At 47.3% G+C, this 13764-nt stretch overlaps 1 protein-coding gene across 1 annotated transcript; it reads right to left on the bottom strand.

The window, feature by feature from the left end:
* Positions 1 to 4168: 4168 nt before the first annotated feature.
* Positions 4169 to 12995, bottom strand: NRAS (NRAS proto-oncogene, GTPase). The gene is made up of 5 exons (XM_074528231.1): positions 12793 to 12995; positions 11940 to 12118; positions 10872 to 11031; positions 9510 to 9633; positions 4169 to 7661 (listed from the first exon to the last, which is right to left on the bottom strand). The coding sequence occupies exons 1-4, from the start codon at positions 12901 to 12903 to the stop codon at positions 9514 to 9516; spliced, it is 570 nt and encodes a 189-aa protein (XP_074384332.1). The 5' UTR covers positions 12904 to 12995; the 3' UTR covers positions 4169 to 7661; positions 9510 to 9513.
* Positions 12996 to 13764: the final 769 nt, after the last annotated feature.

Here is a 13764-nt window from a genome sequence, read left to right as displayed (position 1 = left end):
GCTGAACCCCATAATGCTATTTTCCAGTGTGGGTGAGCTAGCCTAACATTTTGAGTGGAAATGAGATCCCCAGATTCACTCTTGTTCCCCACTGGCAATTCCTCCAGCGTGGCATCTCTCATTTGTAAATCTCTCATTTCTAAAGGTACAAAAAGTCATCCCAGCTATAGGAAATCTTCCTTTTGTCCTAGCATGGGGAGAAAGAAATCCCAGCTTGCAAGGAAATATCTATTGGTTCTCCTCAATGAGTTTCTCCAAATTGAGTTTCATTTCATTTCCTATTTATATTCTGGAGCCACAGTTTGTTCCTGAGCTTATCTTTGTGTCCTAATGTTGATCTGATAATCAGTTCTGGTGAGCCATAGCTGAGGTGAACCTGACAGAGAGCAGCTCTCAGGCAACCCAAGGTGGGTCAGGGAGCTCCTGCCTTGGCTTGGGTCTGGCTCAGTGTCCGGTTTTCAGCTGTTTGAAGGGCCTGGAAAGGCCCGGGGTGGCCTTGGGGCAGCCCGCGTTTCAAAGGACGAGAAGAGGCTTCAGTTCTTTTCTCGGTCTCGGTGTTTATTAATTGCTTATCTAAAAGATTTTCTCTCGGCCCGACAGAGCTCTGCTCAGCAGCCAGCCATGAGCACACTGTGTGCCCTCCGGACAGTCACCTATCTTTATACCCAAAGTTACGTGTACAATATTTATCATTTTTCCCCAATACCTTTCACCCTTATTGCCCAGTGCACTTTTAGTAATGACCAATCCCAAAGTGCCACCATCACCACAGAAGATGGAGGAGAAGAAGAAGAAGAAGAAGAAGAAGAAGAAGGACAGGACACGCCCCAATTCCTCCATCTTACTTCTCTAAACCCCCCTGTACAGAAATCCTAAACCCTGTGTTTCACTCTCTAATTAACTAATCCCTTCACCATTCACCCCGGTGAAACCCTCCTATCCTCATACAGGTATCGTCTCCTGTGTAGGATCAAAGTCCAGCCACCAGACACTTCTGGAACATTCCAGGACTCCCGAGCCCCCCAAGGGTGCTCTCGGTGACACCTCAGTCCTGAGGTGCTGAGATCCCACAGCTCAGCAGCTTGGGAGGCCCCTCCTGCCTTCATCTGAAGCAGTTTGTTTCCAGCAAATTGCCTTTTGAGGGCTGTACCCTCCTTTGGGGTGCCCCCAAACCTTCCTCAGATCCCACCTGCAGCAGGAAATCACCTCCTGTGTGAAGGGAAAGGGCAGGGTTTGGTGTGTCCTGGTTCAGATTCCTGGTGGGCAGTGGTGAAACTGAGCAGGTCAGGAGGATGAAAGAGTTTTGAGGTGAAGAAGATTCTCCCTGTTTGTGCTTCTATTCTTGATGGCATTGAAAAGCTGCTCTGGAATAGGACCAAGCATTTGGGCTCTGCTTTAAAGGGTGGCTTTGGTCAGAGCATTGAAGGGAACAGAAAAAAACCACCTGGAACAGAACCATTGTTTGGAATTCTGTGTGCATCCAAGGGATTCCTGTGCCACGTTTTGCAGGAGGAGCTATGGAAAGCTTTTGTCCAAGAAGAAAGCTGCAAAAATAAAATCAAATAAATAAAATAAAATAAAATAAAATAAATAAAATAAAATAAAATACAGAGCTGGGAATAAAAAGCCATGGATTTTGAACTTAGGAGCACAGGAATCCAGTGAGGTGAGACCTGGAGCAGCTCCTCCAGCTGAGATCATTTCCACAGCATGCAGAATCTCTCTGGAAGAGATGTTCCCTTTATTTGATGGGCACAGCTTCAAAACAAGCTGGGTGACAATTGGGAAATTCTCCAGAATTTAGGGAATTTTACCCCATCTTTGCTCTTATTCCCCAAAATTATAAATTTCCCTCCCTTCAACTGCAGAGGTGCAGCACCAGGGCAAAGCTGGGATGATGGTACAGCTTTGGCCTCCCTCTCATGCTGATAAAATTTTCAGGTTCTGAATTCTTCTGGTTCTCACCCATCCCCAGGTTTGAGGTTCTCCACACCACATTATTGTTTAACTGTTCATTCAATGCCCATAAAATCCTCTTCTTTGCTCTCCCACAAGGACTAAACCAGCCCTTAACTCTCCTTGGGATCTTGGGATTCACATCTGAAACCAAAAATGACCTTTAGGATCCAGAGGTCAAGAGAATCTTGGTCTTTTGATCCCTCAGCTTTTTTAATCACAGGCTGAGCTTGGGTGGGCTCATGGTGGAAATCTGAGTAAAGCCTGGGCGTGCTGTGCTAAAGTTAGATCCAGGGCCTTGCAAGCTCAAGGACTGACACCAACAGCCTCTCTTCCCTCTCTTTTTCAGCTGGATTCACACCCAGAGGCTTTGGAGAGCCTCTGAACACCCCCCCCTTTATCCTCTGAGCTGCCCTGGTTCCATTCAGAATGGTTGGAGCAGAAATTTGGGTTCTGAGCAGGATCCTCCTCCAGCTTGCACCCACAGAGGCCATGGGGGAAGCTTTGCTAGAAAATGGTTTAAATTCCTGAAGAGGAGGAGTCTGAGCAGGAGGATAAGGTGCATCCCACCAGGGCATCCTGGCTGTGCTGGGGCTTTGATCAACCCTCAGCAGATTCTGCTGTCCCTGCCTTGTGGTGATCACAAATCCTCTGAGCACAGAGACAGAGCTGGCCCAGGATCTTCCTGGGGAGCTGGGAGAAAGCTCAGAGAATAAAACAATTCAGAGAAAGAATAAAACAATTCAGAGAAAGAATTAAAACAATTCTTATCTCAATCTCTGCACCTGGCAGGCAACCTCTGTCAAAGATGTTTTCAAGGAGGAGTTGTCCCTTCTTGACCAATAGGTGAGAGAAAATTCCTAAACGCCAATCAGGTCTGAGAGCCACCATTGTTTCTGTAAGAACTGTGGATTTCTAATAATAAAAGTGCTTTTCATGCCTTCTGATGATGGAGTCTCTGTATCACCTTTGTCCCCAGCACCCCTTTGGTGACAATTGTATTTGTGGGGTGCCCCGTGGCAGGGAGGAATGATGAATCTGACTCCATGTTCTCAGAAGGCTAATTTATTATTTTATGATACTATATTATATTAAAGAATACTATACTAAACTATACTAAAGAATACAGAGAGGATATTTACAGAAGGCTAAAAAGATAATAATGAAAACTCCTGACTCTTTCCGGAGTCTTGACAGAGCTTGGTCCCAACTGGCCAAAGAGTTAAAATAATTCACACCAGAATCCAATGAAACAATCACCTGTGGGTAAACAATCTCCAAACACATTCCAAAGGAGCAAAACACAGGAGAAGCAGATGAGATAATTATTGTTTTCCTTTTTCTCTGAGGCTTCTCAGCTTCCCAGGAGCAAAATCCTGGGCAAGGGGATTTTTCCAGAGGATGTGAATGCCACAGGTGACAACACCTTGCTCTGTCATCCCCTGCACAGCCCCCAGGGCACAACCAAAACCAGTTCCTCTGCAGGGAGCTCCTTTGTAGGAGCAAACCCATGGCAGGGAAACCTTTCCAGAAGCCCAGGAACTCTGGGGTTTCCAGCACCCACCCCAGGCCAGGGTGGGAATGCTCTGGGCACAGGCAGGACCTGCATGGCAGGAACTGTGTCCCTGCTCCTGGGGGTCTGGTTTTAAATTCCTGGCATAAAACCCACGTTGGACTCCAGGTTTCAGATGCCTGACACGAGGTGTGAGGAGAAATAACCCTTGGAGCACATTTATTGACTGTGGACTCTGACAAAATTTGCCTTCCTGCAGAGGGAAGACAACAGGGAAGTTGTCATGGTTTGAGCCTGGCACACTTCTTCCTGGTCAAACCACCACAGAAGTATTTTAGAAAACTGAATCAAGCAATTTAAAATGCTAACAGAGCATGATTTGGGCACAGCAATAATTTAATAGCTGGTTTGCTATTTGAGTATCAAGTAAATAATTGATTTATATAATTTTTTTATGTAAATCAGCATGAGGGACCCCACTGCAAACAGAGATTCAGCAGCAGCAAGATTGAAACTGGACAGGACCAAGCCTGTGGCAGAATCAATGTCCCTCTCACTGCTCATTGATGCTCAGGGCACATCTGTGATAGAGCTGGGGCTGCCCCAGCACAGAATGGAGCAAATCCCACCCCACAGACAAAGCAGATAAACCTCCTGTAACTCTTGGATCCTGCACCCAGAACCCAAAGAAAACAACAAAAGAATTCAAAGTTTATTCTTTTAAAAAAGTTATTTAAGAAGCAAAATAATTTACTTCAATCCAAACCAAAAAGAGATGCATTATTGAAAGCAAATAATTAAACAAAGTAACAACAAATTAGCCCTTGGGTTAAAAGTCCAGATCCCAACATTCCCAACCATCCTGAGGGTTACCACAGGCACACACTCAAGGTTTGGGGTTTTTGACAGAATGTGATCCTCCACAGGCCTGAGGCTGCTTGAAATCCAATTCTAAGGCTGAGCTGCACTAAAAGTGATGGCAGCTTCAAGATCCTGGTTAAAATCCTGGTTAAAGGACAGGGACAGAATCTGAGCAGTTGTTTGAGCAAGAGCACAGAGTGAGGACACAGAGAAACAACCCCAGGATGCACTGACCGAGCTCAGCCACACAACACAAACATTTGTTCCAGTCATTGGCACTTGGAACGTCTGAAAAACAGCTTTACCCTTTTTTAACATTTTAATATTTTTGATATTTTACCCCAAAAGTTGTTCATGTCCGTTGTGCCTAGTCAAGGCAGTGAAATCAGCTTGGCACTAGTGCAGAGTTGTGCTGTTGTAAATAACAATATTTGGACCAAATCTACTAAACCAGCTTTTCCAGGGACCAGGCTTGTGCAAAACCTTCTGTGCTTATCTTCTAAATAATTTCCCCCAAAGTTCACAGGGTTTGTCCTTCCAGTTCTTGGCTGCCACCAAACCCAGGTTTCTCTGAGGCAGCTGGAAACAAATCACAACCATTCAGTTCACTCCTGACAGTACAACACTCTGATTTTGTATTTTCTGCTGGATTTGGGAGTATCACCTGTGCAGGTCAGCACCCAAAAAACGGAAAAAAATTCCTAAAAACCATTCTAAAGGTTCTTAAGGGGACACAAATACAGACCTACCCTCAGCAGGGCTTTTTCCCTTTTATGGAGCCCAAGAGAAAAGGAACAGCAAAGAGCAGCAGATGCATTTTCCAGTCAGTTCCCACACATTGCTGAGAATTCCCAGCTACAGCTGGTACATTTTAATGCCAGAGCATGCTGAGCAGTGTGGGGCATTGCTATGATGCAAATAATTCTCCAGGTTGAGCACACATCCTTCAAAAAAATCAAATACCAGAGGCTTCCCATGGCCACGAGCAGCTGAGCAAATTCCTGCATTTCCCAAGAAATCAGTGGCAGAATGTCACCACTCAGTGTCCTCACAAACCCCACACTGCCCTTCCTGCTGGTTCTCTGTGCACCCCAAAAGCTTTTCCTCCTTTCCCAGGGGTGTTTTTATTAACTGGCTGCCCCACAGCTCCCCAGCAGCAGCCCCACAGAGGTTTTCACAGAAAATCTTCCTGACAAAGCTTTCCCAGCCCTGGCTGTGCAGGGTGGCAGCTCTGCCAGGTTTAACCTCTGCACTCATGGAATGGTTTGGGGTGGAAGGGGCTGTAAAGCTCATCCCATGGGCAGGGACACCTTCACTGTCCCAGGCTGCTCCATGCTGGCCTTGGACACTTCCAGGGATGGGGCAGCCACAGCTGCTCTGGGCAACATCAAATAAACTGAATTTGAGCCAGTGGTCTCCACAATTTGCCCACCATTGTGTGTGTGTGTTGCTGGAAAATAATATTTTATGTTCAATTTTTTGTGGATTTAATTCTTATCAGTCACATCAGTCAAAGTTAAAATAAATTGAAAAAAGTATTTATAAGGATTATCACAGATAAAGCAAATGTGATGCAGATTGATCCTCTTCATTCCAAGAAGAGAATTAAGACTGTAAGTAGTGAAGGAAGCAACATTAAAAGGAGAAAATTCTTCTCTCTCTGTTTACTGCACTCCAATGCCCATTTGAAACTGAGCACTCCAAATTAAGATGTGTGACTGACACCAACAACCTGAAACTGAGCCTCTGCATCTGCTCTGCTGGCCTGGCACTGACCAAATGCTCCAAATGCTCCCTCTGTTGGCTGAGGGCTCCTTCCTCCTCCTCCTCCTCCTCCTCAGAGCCGGATTCGGGGCAGAACCAGCCCAGCCCAGGGACAGGGTGAGCACAGCTGGCACAGGGAAGCAGGGCAGGGTGCTCTGCTCTGCTCTGCTCTGCTCTGAAGCTCCCTCAGTTCAGAGGGAAGGGTTCACAATTGCAATTCCCTCGCTCAGAGCGAGCCCTGAACTCCCCAGTCTGTCCCCACCTCCTGAGGAGCCATCCCTGAGCTCATCTCCTTCCTCATTTTGCAAGGATGCTGCAATCAGAAGCTGGCTCAGGTGCCTGTGGCAGCTCTCAGCTTCCTCCCCTCCAGCACAGAACCCCAGGATGGTTTGGGTTGGGAAGGACCTCAAATCTCATCCCAAACACCTCTCCCATCCACCTTCAATCCATCCCATTCCCTGCCCCAGGCTGCTCCAACCTGGCCTTGGGCACTGCCAGGGATGGAGCAGCCCCTTCCTGCACCCCTGACAAAGAAACTCCAATTTTACAGCCTAGAGACATTTTGAAGAGACTCTTTACAGTCTGTGGTAAGAAAATAATTCAGAATAAAACAATTTGCAAGTTACAGAGAGAGCTGAATAGCAGCTGTCCAAAGCAACCTCCAGTTACCAGATTAATTAGTGAGAAGCTGCCCAGAAACGTTGGCAGTTCATGTTAAAAAATGAACAGCTGACAGGTTTGGTCCAACTTAGAAGAGATCTGAATGCTGCAGGAAAACAATACAGAATATAAACTGTTCCACCCACAAAGAAAGTAAAACACAGATGCAGTGTGTCCCCTCCCTTGTCCAAAAGTCTCTCAAGTGCCTGCTGGACCTTCCAAATTCCTGCTGGGGGATCCTGCCAGGCCCAGATCACCCACAGCACACTTGCCTGCTTGTCACAATGAGCTCCCAAGAAATTCCACTCCTTGGGGGTTTTTCCTCAACCCAAGGGACAACTCCAAATCTTCTTAGCAAACAGGCACTTAGTTAGGAAAGGTTTTCCTTTTTATTACAGCAATGGAGGGTCAGGCAGGCGGCACTCCTGGCACTGGAGATGGTGCATTTGTTTTGCTGTACAGGTGCACAGAGAGCAGACAGCCAGCCGGGAGGGGACAGGGTGGCACCACCCCGTGTGACACCAGCACTGCACGGATTCCAACAGACAGGGGACACACAGCACTTCTAGCTTTTACTCTAGAGGTAAAGTGTCATCTTTTTCACAGCATTTAGTCTCTACAGTTCACTTCTGGGGCTGGTTTCCTTCTGGAACAAAGCCAGGTGACGGTGAGAGAAGAATCCCAGCACATCCCGAGGTGCTGCTGCTCCGAGAGCTGAGCAGGGAGGTAGATGCCATGGATGTTCTCTTCAGATGGAGCTAATTAATTCTCTTCATCTTGTGCTAATTCATTAACTCTGGTGCTCAGAGTCTGTCACTGGCACCCAAACACTGCAGGGAGCAGCAGGAGAGGCAGCACAGATCGAGGCTCGTCCAGCAGCTGCACCTGAACCACGTTTTCTTGGCATCTGGAACAGAAAGGCAGCTCCAATTAGCACTAATTAGCTCTGGGGTGGATGGGCAGTGCAGCAGTGCTGAGCTGGCCTGGCTGTTTCCATAGCCATGAGCAACATCTTCAGGGAATGGTTGAAAGGAATTTCCCTCAGTTGGGAACTCAGATTTCATTGTTTTATGTGGTTAATGGGGAAAAATTCGGAAATAAATGAGAGAAAATCTGGGAAAAAATGAGAAAAAAATATGGGAATAAATGGGAAAAAATATGGGAATAAATGGGAAAAATGTGGGGAAAAAATGGAAAAAATCGGGGAATAAATGGGAAAAAATTGGAAAAAATGGGAAAAAATCTGAGAATAAATGGGAAAATCTGGGAATAAATGGGAAAAATAAAGGGAAAAATGGGAAAAAATCTGGGAATAACTGGGAAAAAAATCTGGGAATAAATGGGAAAAATATGGGAAAAAATTGGAAAAAATAGGAAAAAATCTGGGAATAAATGGGAAAAATAAAGGGAAAAAATGGGAAAAAAATCTGGGAATAACTGGGAAAAAAATCTGGGAATAAATGGGAAAAATATGGGAAAAAATTGGAAAAAATAGGAAAAAATCTGGGAATAAATGGGAAAAATGTGGGAAAAAATTGGAAAAAATGGGAAAAAATCTGGGAATAAATGGGAAAAAATCTGGGAATAAATGGGAAAAATAAGGGGAAAAAATGGAAAAAAATCGGGGAATAAATGGGAAAAAATCCAGGAATAAAATGGAAAAAACTTCAGTAATAAATCCGGGAATGGGAAAAAATGGGAATAAATGGGAAAACAATGGGGAAAATTGGGAATAAAATGGGAAAAAATGGGGAAAATCCTGTGGGAGTAAATTGGTAATTGGTTATTTCACCATTTTATTTGGTTAGTCCTGGAATCAGCATGTTCCAGAGGAACACAGCTCATGGGGAGCTGCGCAGGAGTCAAACACTCAGCTGGGCACACCCCTCTTTCAAGGTGTTTCCTCAGAAATCACACCTTCTCCAAACAGTCCAAATGGTTTCCCAAAAGAAGGAGACAGAAAAGAATGACACAGCAAATCTCACCATTGGAATTGGTGGAAATCATGGAATGTTCTGGGTTGGAAGCAACCTTAAAGATCATCTTGTTCCATCCACCCATCAGCCAAAGGAGTGATGTGAATGAAAATTCCTCTTCTTAAGCTCTGCCACCAACTTAGAGGGGAATTTTTCTTTTTTGAGCTTTAAAACATTGTAGGATCCAATTACAGAATCCACTGTAGGATCCATTGTAGAATCCAATTCTCTGGGAATCAATATGTGTCACAGACATCTTTTATGAAAAATCCTTTTGCTAGGATTTTTCTCCTGAGAAGCTGAGAGGCCTCAGGAACAAAATGTAACCAATGGTTATCTGCTGCTGTGGAATGCAACAGGTGCATCTTTGATTTCATGTGGTTGTTTTTAATTAATGGCCAATCACAGTCCAGCTGTCTCAGACTTTTTGGTCAGTCACAAGATTTTATTATCATTCCATTCTATTCCTTTCAAGCCTTCTGATGAAATCTTTTCTTCTATTCTTTTAGTATAGTTTTAATATATAATTTTCTTTGAATATAATATATATCATAAAATAATAAATCAGCCTTCTGAACCATGGAGTCAAGATTCCCATCTCTTCCCTCCTCCTGGCACCCCTGCAAACACCACCACACTTGGTGACCCCGAGTGAGGAACATTCCCACAAATATGTTCTATAAAAGGGGAAAACCCCACCTAGAGCAGGCAGCATTTCTAACCACGCTCAGGAGCTGCTGGGAGGCACAAGAGGAGTGCCCAGTGAGGTTCCAGCTCACCTTCTCACATGACAAGGCAGGACAGTCCCATGCAGCCCTGGTTCCCATCCTCGCTGCTGTTCAGCTTCTTCATCCGGTACTGCCGGATCTCCCTCACCAGGGTGTAAAAAGCATCTTCCACACCCTGAATGCAAACACAAGGTCAGGCATTTTCCTCCCTCAAGCTTTTGAAATCACTCATCTGTCCACAACATCACTCATCCCAGAACCCCTTAGAGGATTTGAAAGTCACAATTCTGCACAAGAGCAGCACCCAACTGATCCCGTGGTTCCTCCCATATGGATGTCCCAGCCTGACTCCTCCTGGGATAGCAACCACTAAAATAAACATGGAAAACTGCATCTCAGGGAGGCTCCATGCAGGAAACCAGCTGCTCCTTGCCTAATTTTAGAATTCTTAGAATTCAGCTCTTCAGGATTTTTCTGGCTGCTGCTCAGGAATTGCACCTTCCCTGCTCTGTTCCCCTGCTCCAGGCTGGCCCACGTGGCCAAGGAGGCTTTGGAGAAGCCCATTAGTCCAGTCTGGGGAATTCTGTCTGCAATCATAATCTGCTAATTGGCTTTCATTAACGAGCCAAGAGCACCCAGCAGGTCTGGGCTGAGGGAGCTCAGCCTCTGACACTGCCCAGGGAGAGCAGCTGAAACTCTGCTGCTCCTCCTGCCAACACTGCAAGATGCTGAAACTGGCTGCAATCAAAATTTAAACATCATTTGAAGCAGTAGCAAATAGCTGGGTTTCTTTTCCTTCTGTGTGTTTTGTGAGATTTGATAATAAGGTATTAATTTATTATAATTAAAATGTGGTTTTTTTATTTAAGACATAAGTATTATTTTTTAGGAATTATTTTGCAGCCATTTGTTTCTTTTTGGGATTTTTTTTATAGCTTTGGAGGTTTATTAAGAGGGTTTTTTGGTGGTTGCATTGGAATGTTTTGATAGCAAAGGTGAATTTAACGTATTTTTGGGCACGTGTTATTTTTTCCTTGTTATGTAATTTTCCACAAAACCACTGTAGGCCTCTTTATCTCTACATTTACTGGTATCAGTTATGCTTATTATTTTGAGTATTTTTTTTCCTAGTTAGTTTTTAAGTTTTATTTAGTAACTTCAGGGGAGTTGAAATTTTTTTTAATTCTCTGTTATTTATCAACCTGACCCACTTGAAAGGAAGTCAGGGTGAGTCTGAAGTGATTCCTGCACTGGCCCAGCCCAGAACTCTTGAAATAGTGAGCGGGGAAATAAAAGCAAAAAACTGTAAAGGGATTGAAAAAATGCTTCTCCTGTAAATAAGGCAAAAGCACAAGGGAAAATGTCCTTGCTGCATTTCCCAGGAAGGAGTCAGGCCCTGGGGGAGCCCCTCACCTGTCTCGTTTTTGCAGAGGTCTCTATGAAGGGGATTCCGTAGCTTTTTGCCAATTCTTGGGCCTGCTTTGTGTCCACTGTCCTTGTGGGCAGATCACACTTGTTCCCCACCAGCACCATGGGCACATCATCTGAGTCCTTCACTCTCTTGATCTGTTCTCTTTAGGAAGACAAATTATTAAAAAAAATAAAATTAGGAAGTATTTTCTAAACAGAAAAACTGGTTTAGTTCAGTATTCAAACAACCTTGTGCCACAAAAACACATTAAAGGTGAGCAGGGACTCAGGGGTCAGCAGGATGGGCAAGCACTTTGTACACTGCATTTTCTGTCCATGGATAACTCCTGTGGATTTCTCATTTTCTCAGAGATGACATTCTGTAGCTGCAAATGGCATCTGATTCACAGAATCCCAGAACAGCTGGCCTTGGAAGGGAGATCACCCAGCCCAACCCCTCTGCCAAGATCACCTGGAACAGGTGACCCCATCCTGGAGGGTTTGGAATGTGTCCAGACATGGAGACTCCACAACTCCCTGGCAGCTGCTCAAGGCTCTGCCACCCTCATAGAAAGAAGATTTTCCTCACGTTGAGGTGGAACTTGTGGTTTAGTTTATGGCCACTGCTCTTTGTCCTGTCCCTGGGCATCATTGAAGAGAGTCTGACACTGTTCTCGTGGCACTTTTGGAGATATTTATAAGGATTGATTTAAAAAAATTAATAAAACTGGATAAAAATCATCTCAGTCTTAACTGACTAAAGGTGGTGCTGAGGCCCTGGCACAGCTGTGGCTGCCCCTGGATCCCTGGCAGTGCCCAAGACCAGGCTGGATGGGGCTTGGAGCAGCCTGGGATGGAGGAAGGTGTCCCTGCCATGGATCTAAATTCTCTAAAGTCTCTTCCAACCCACCCCTGTCTGTGATTCCATGCACTGGCAGAGAACAGTGACAAAACTTCCTGAAAGAAGTGGGAGATTCAACATTTGTCCATTCCTGAGCTTTCACTGAGGCACTGCAGCGCTTCGCTCAGCCAGTGTCCCTGCTCCCTGTCCCTGGGGCAGCCCAGCTGTACCTGTAGAGGTTGATGTCAGCGAAGGATTTGCTGTTGTTGATGGCGAAGACGCAGAGGAAGCCCTCTCCTGTCCTCATGTACTGGTCCCTCATGGCGCTGTACTCCTCCTGCCCCGCCGTGTCCAGGATGTCCAGCAGGCACGTCTCCCCATCGATCACCACCTGCTTGCGGTACGAGTCCTGCAACAACACACGGCCACTGAGCCCTGCACTGCTCCTGCTGCCCCAGGGGCGCGGGGGAAATGGAAAAATAATCATCAAAACGCAGGAGGAGCTTTGGTAGCTGTTCTGCAGAAGATGTGGCTGCCCCCGGATGCCTGGAAGTGTCCAAGGTGAGATTGGACAGGGCTCTGAGCAGCCTGGAAGGTGTCAGGGTTGAAACTGGATGAGCTTTAAGGTCCCTTCCAACCCAAAGCAGTCTGGGCTTTGTGATTTTCATCCATTTGTGATTCTCATCCATCTCTGACGAAAACCCATCACTATCTAAAACGACAGTATTTTAAATATTACCCACTCGATCACATTTTAAACCATGCCCAAACTACCCCATTTTAAATGAGACTCTAAGCCCTCTCTCATCCTTTGTTACAAAACACACAACTCCTGTTGCTTTAAAGAAATTCCTCCACAGGAGCAGAAAATAAAGAACAATCACAAACACGAGCAGAGCCCCCGCCCTGCCCAGCCCCGTGCCGGCCTCTTTGGCTGCCTGTGGCTGCTTTAGGAAGCCCGAGGGGAACGAACAGGGGAGGAACCGCTCCCAGAGCCCCGGGCCGGGCCGGGTTGCGGGCACCGGCGGCGGATCCGCTCCCGATCCCCCCGGCCCGGCGTTCCCGTCCCGCGGCCCCGCGCACCTCGATGGTGGGGTCGTACTCGTCCACGAAGTGGTTCTGGATGAGCTGGATGGTCAGCGCGCTCTTGCCCACGCCGCCCGCGCCCACCACCACCAGCTTGTACTCGGTCATGGCCCCGCGGCCTCGCCGGGCCCGGCCCGGCCCCGCCGCCGCCGCCGCCCCGCGATCGCCCCGCGCCGCTTCCGCCTCCCGCCCGCGCGTCACCGCCCGCGCCGCTTCCGCACACGCGACACGGGCGCGACACGGGCGGGACACGGGAGGGACTCGGGAGGGATACGGGAGGGATACGGCGGGACATGGAACACGGGCGGGACACGAGAGAGATACGGGAGGGACACAGCGGGATACGGGAGGAGCACGGGAGACATACGGAGGGACACAGCGGGACACGGGACGGACACGGGCGGGACACGGGAGAAACACGGGGCACGGCGGGACATGGGAGGGACACGGGAGAAACACGGGGCACGGCGGGACATGGGAGGGACTCGGGAGAAACACGGGGCACGGCGGCATCGGCACCGCGGCTCGGAACCGGAACGGAGCCCGAAGCACGGGGCTTTAAATGGCACTGGCCCCGCATCGCGGAGCTTTCAAGGGGGAACAGCACCGGGCCCGCATCCCGGGGCTTTGAAAGGGGAACGGCACCGAGCCCATATCCCGGGGCTTTAGAGCGGGAACGCCACCGAACCCAGACCCTGTGGTTTTTAAACTGGGAATCACAGCGAGCTCTCGAGATTTGAAAAGGGAATAAAGTCAAGCTTTGTGCTTTTAAGTTGTTGATGAACAGCTGGAGCTGGGCGGTTCTGGGTAGGGGACTGCAGTGGGAGCATCTGCGCTAGGATTGGTTTTTGTTTAAGTGACCCCGATCCAAAGGGAGGGTCTGGCTCAGAGCCTGGGACAGAGCAGGAACCCCGGGGAAAGGGAATTGCAGCCAACAGAGCCCGCCAAGGAACAGAACTGAGCCGGGCA

The sequence above is a fragment of the Zonotrichia albicollis genome, chromosome 28, assembly GCF_047830755.1.
Source record: "Zonotrichia albicollis isolate bZonAlb1 chromosome 28, bZonAlb1.hap1, whole genome shotgun sequence".
NCBI classification, from domain to species: Eukaryota; Metazoa; Chordata; class Aves; order Passeriformes; family Passerellidae; genus Zonotrichia; species Zonotrichia albicollis.
The sequence above is the reverse complement of the archived record's forward strand: the minus strand, read 5'-3'. Positions and strand labels throughout refer to the sequence as shown.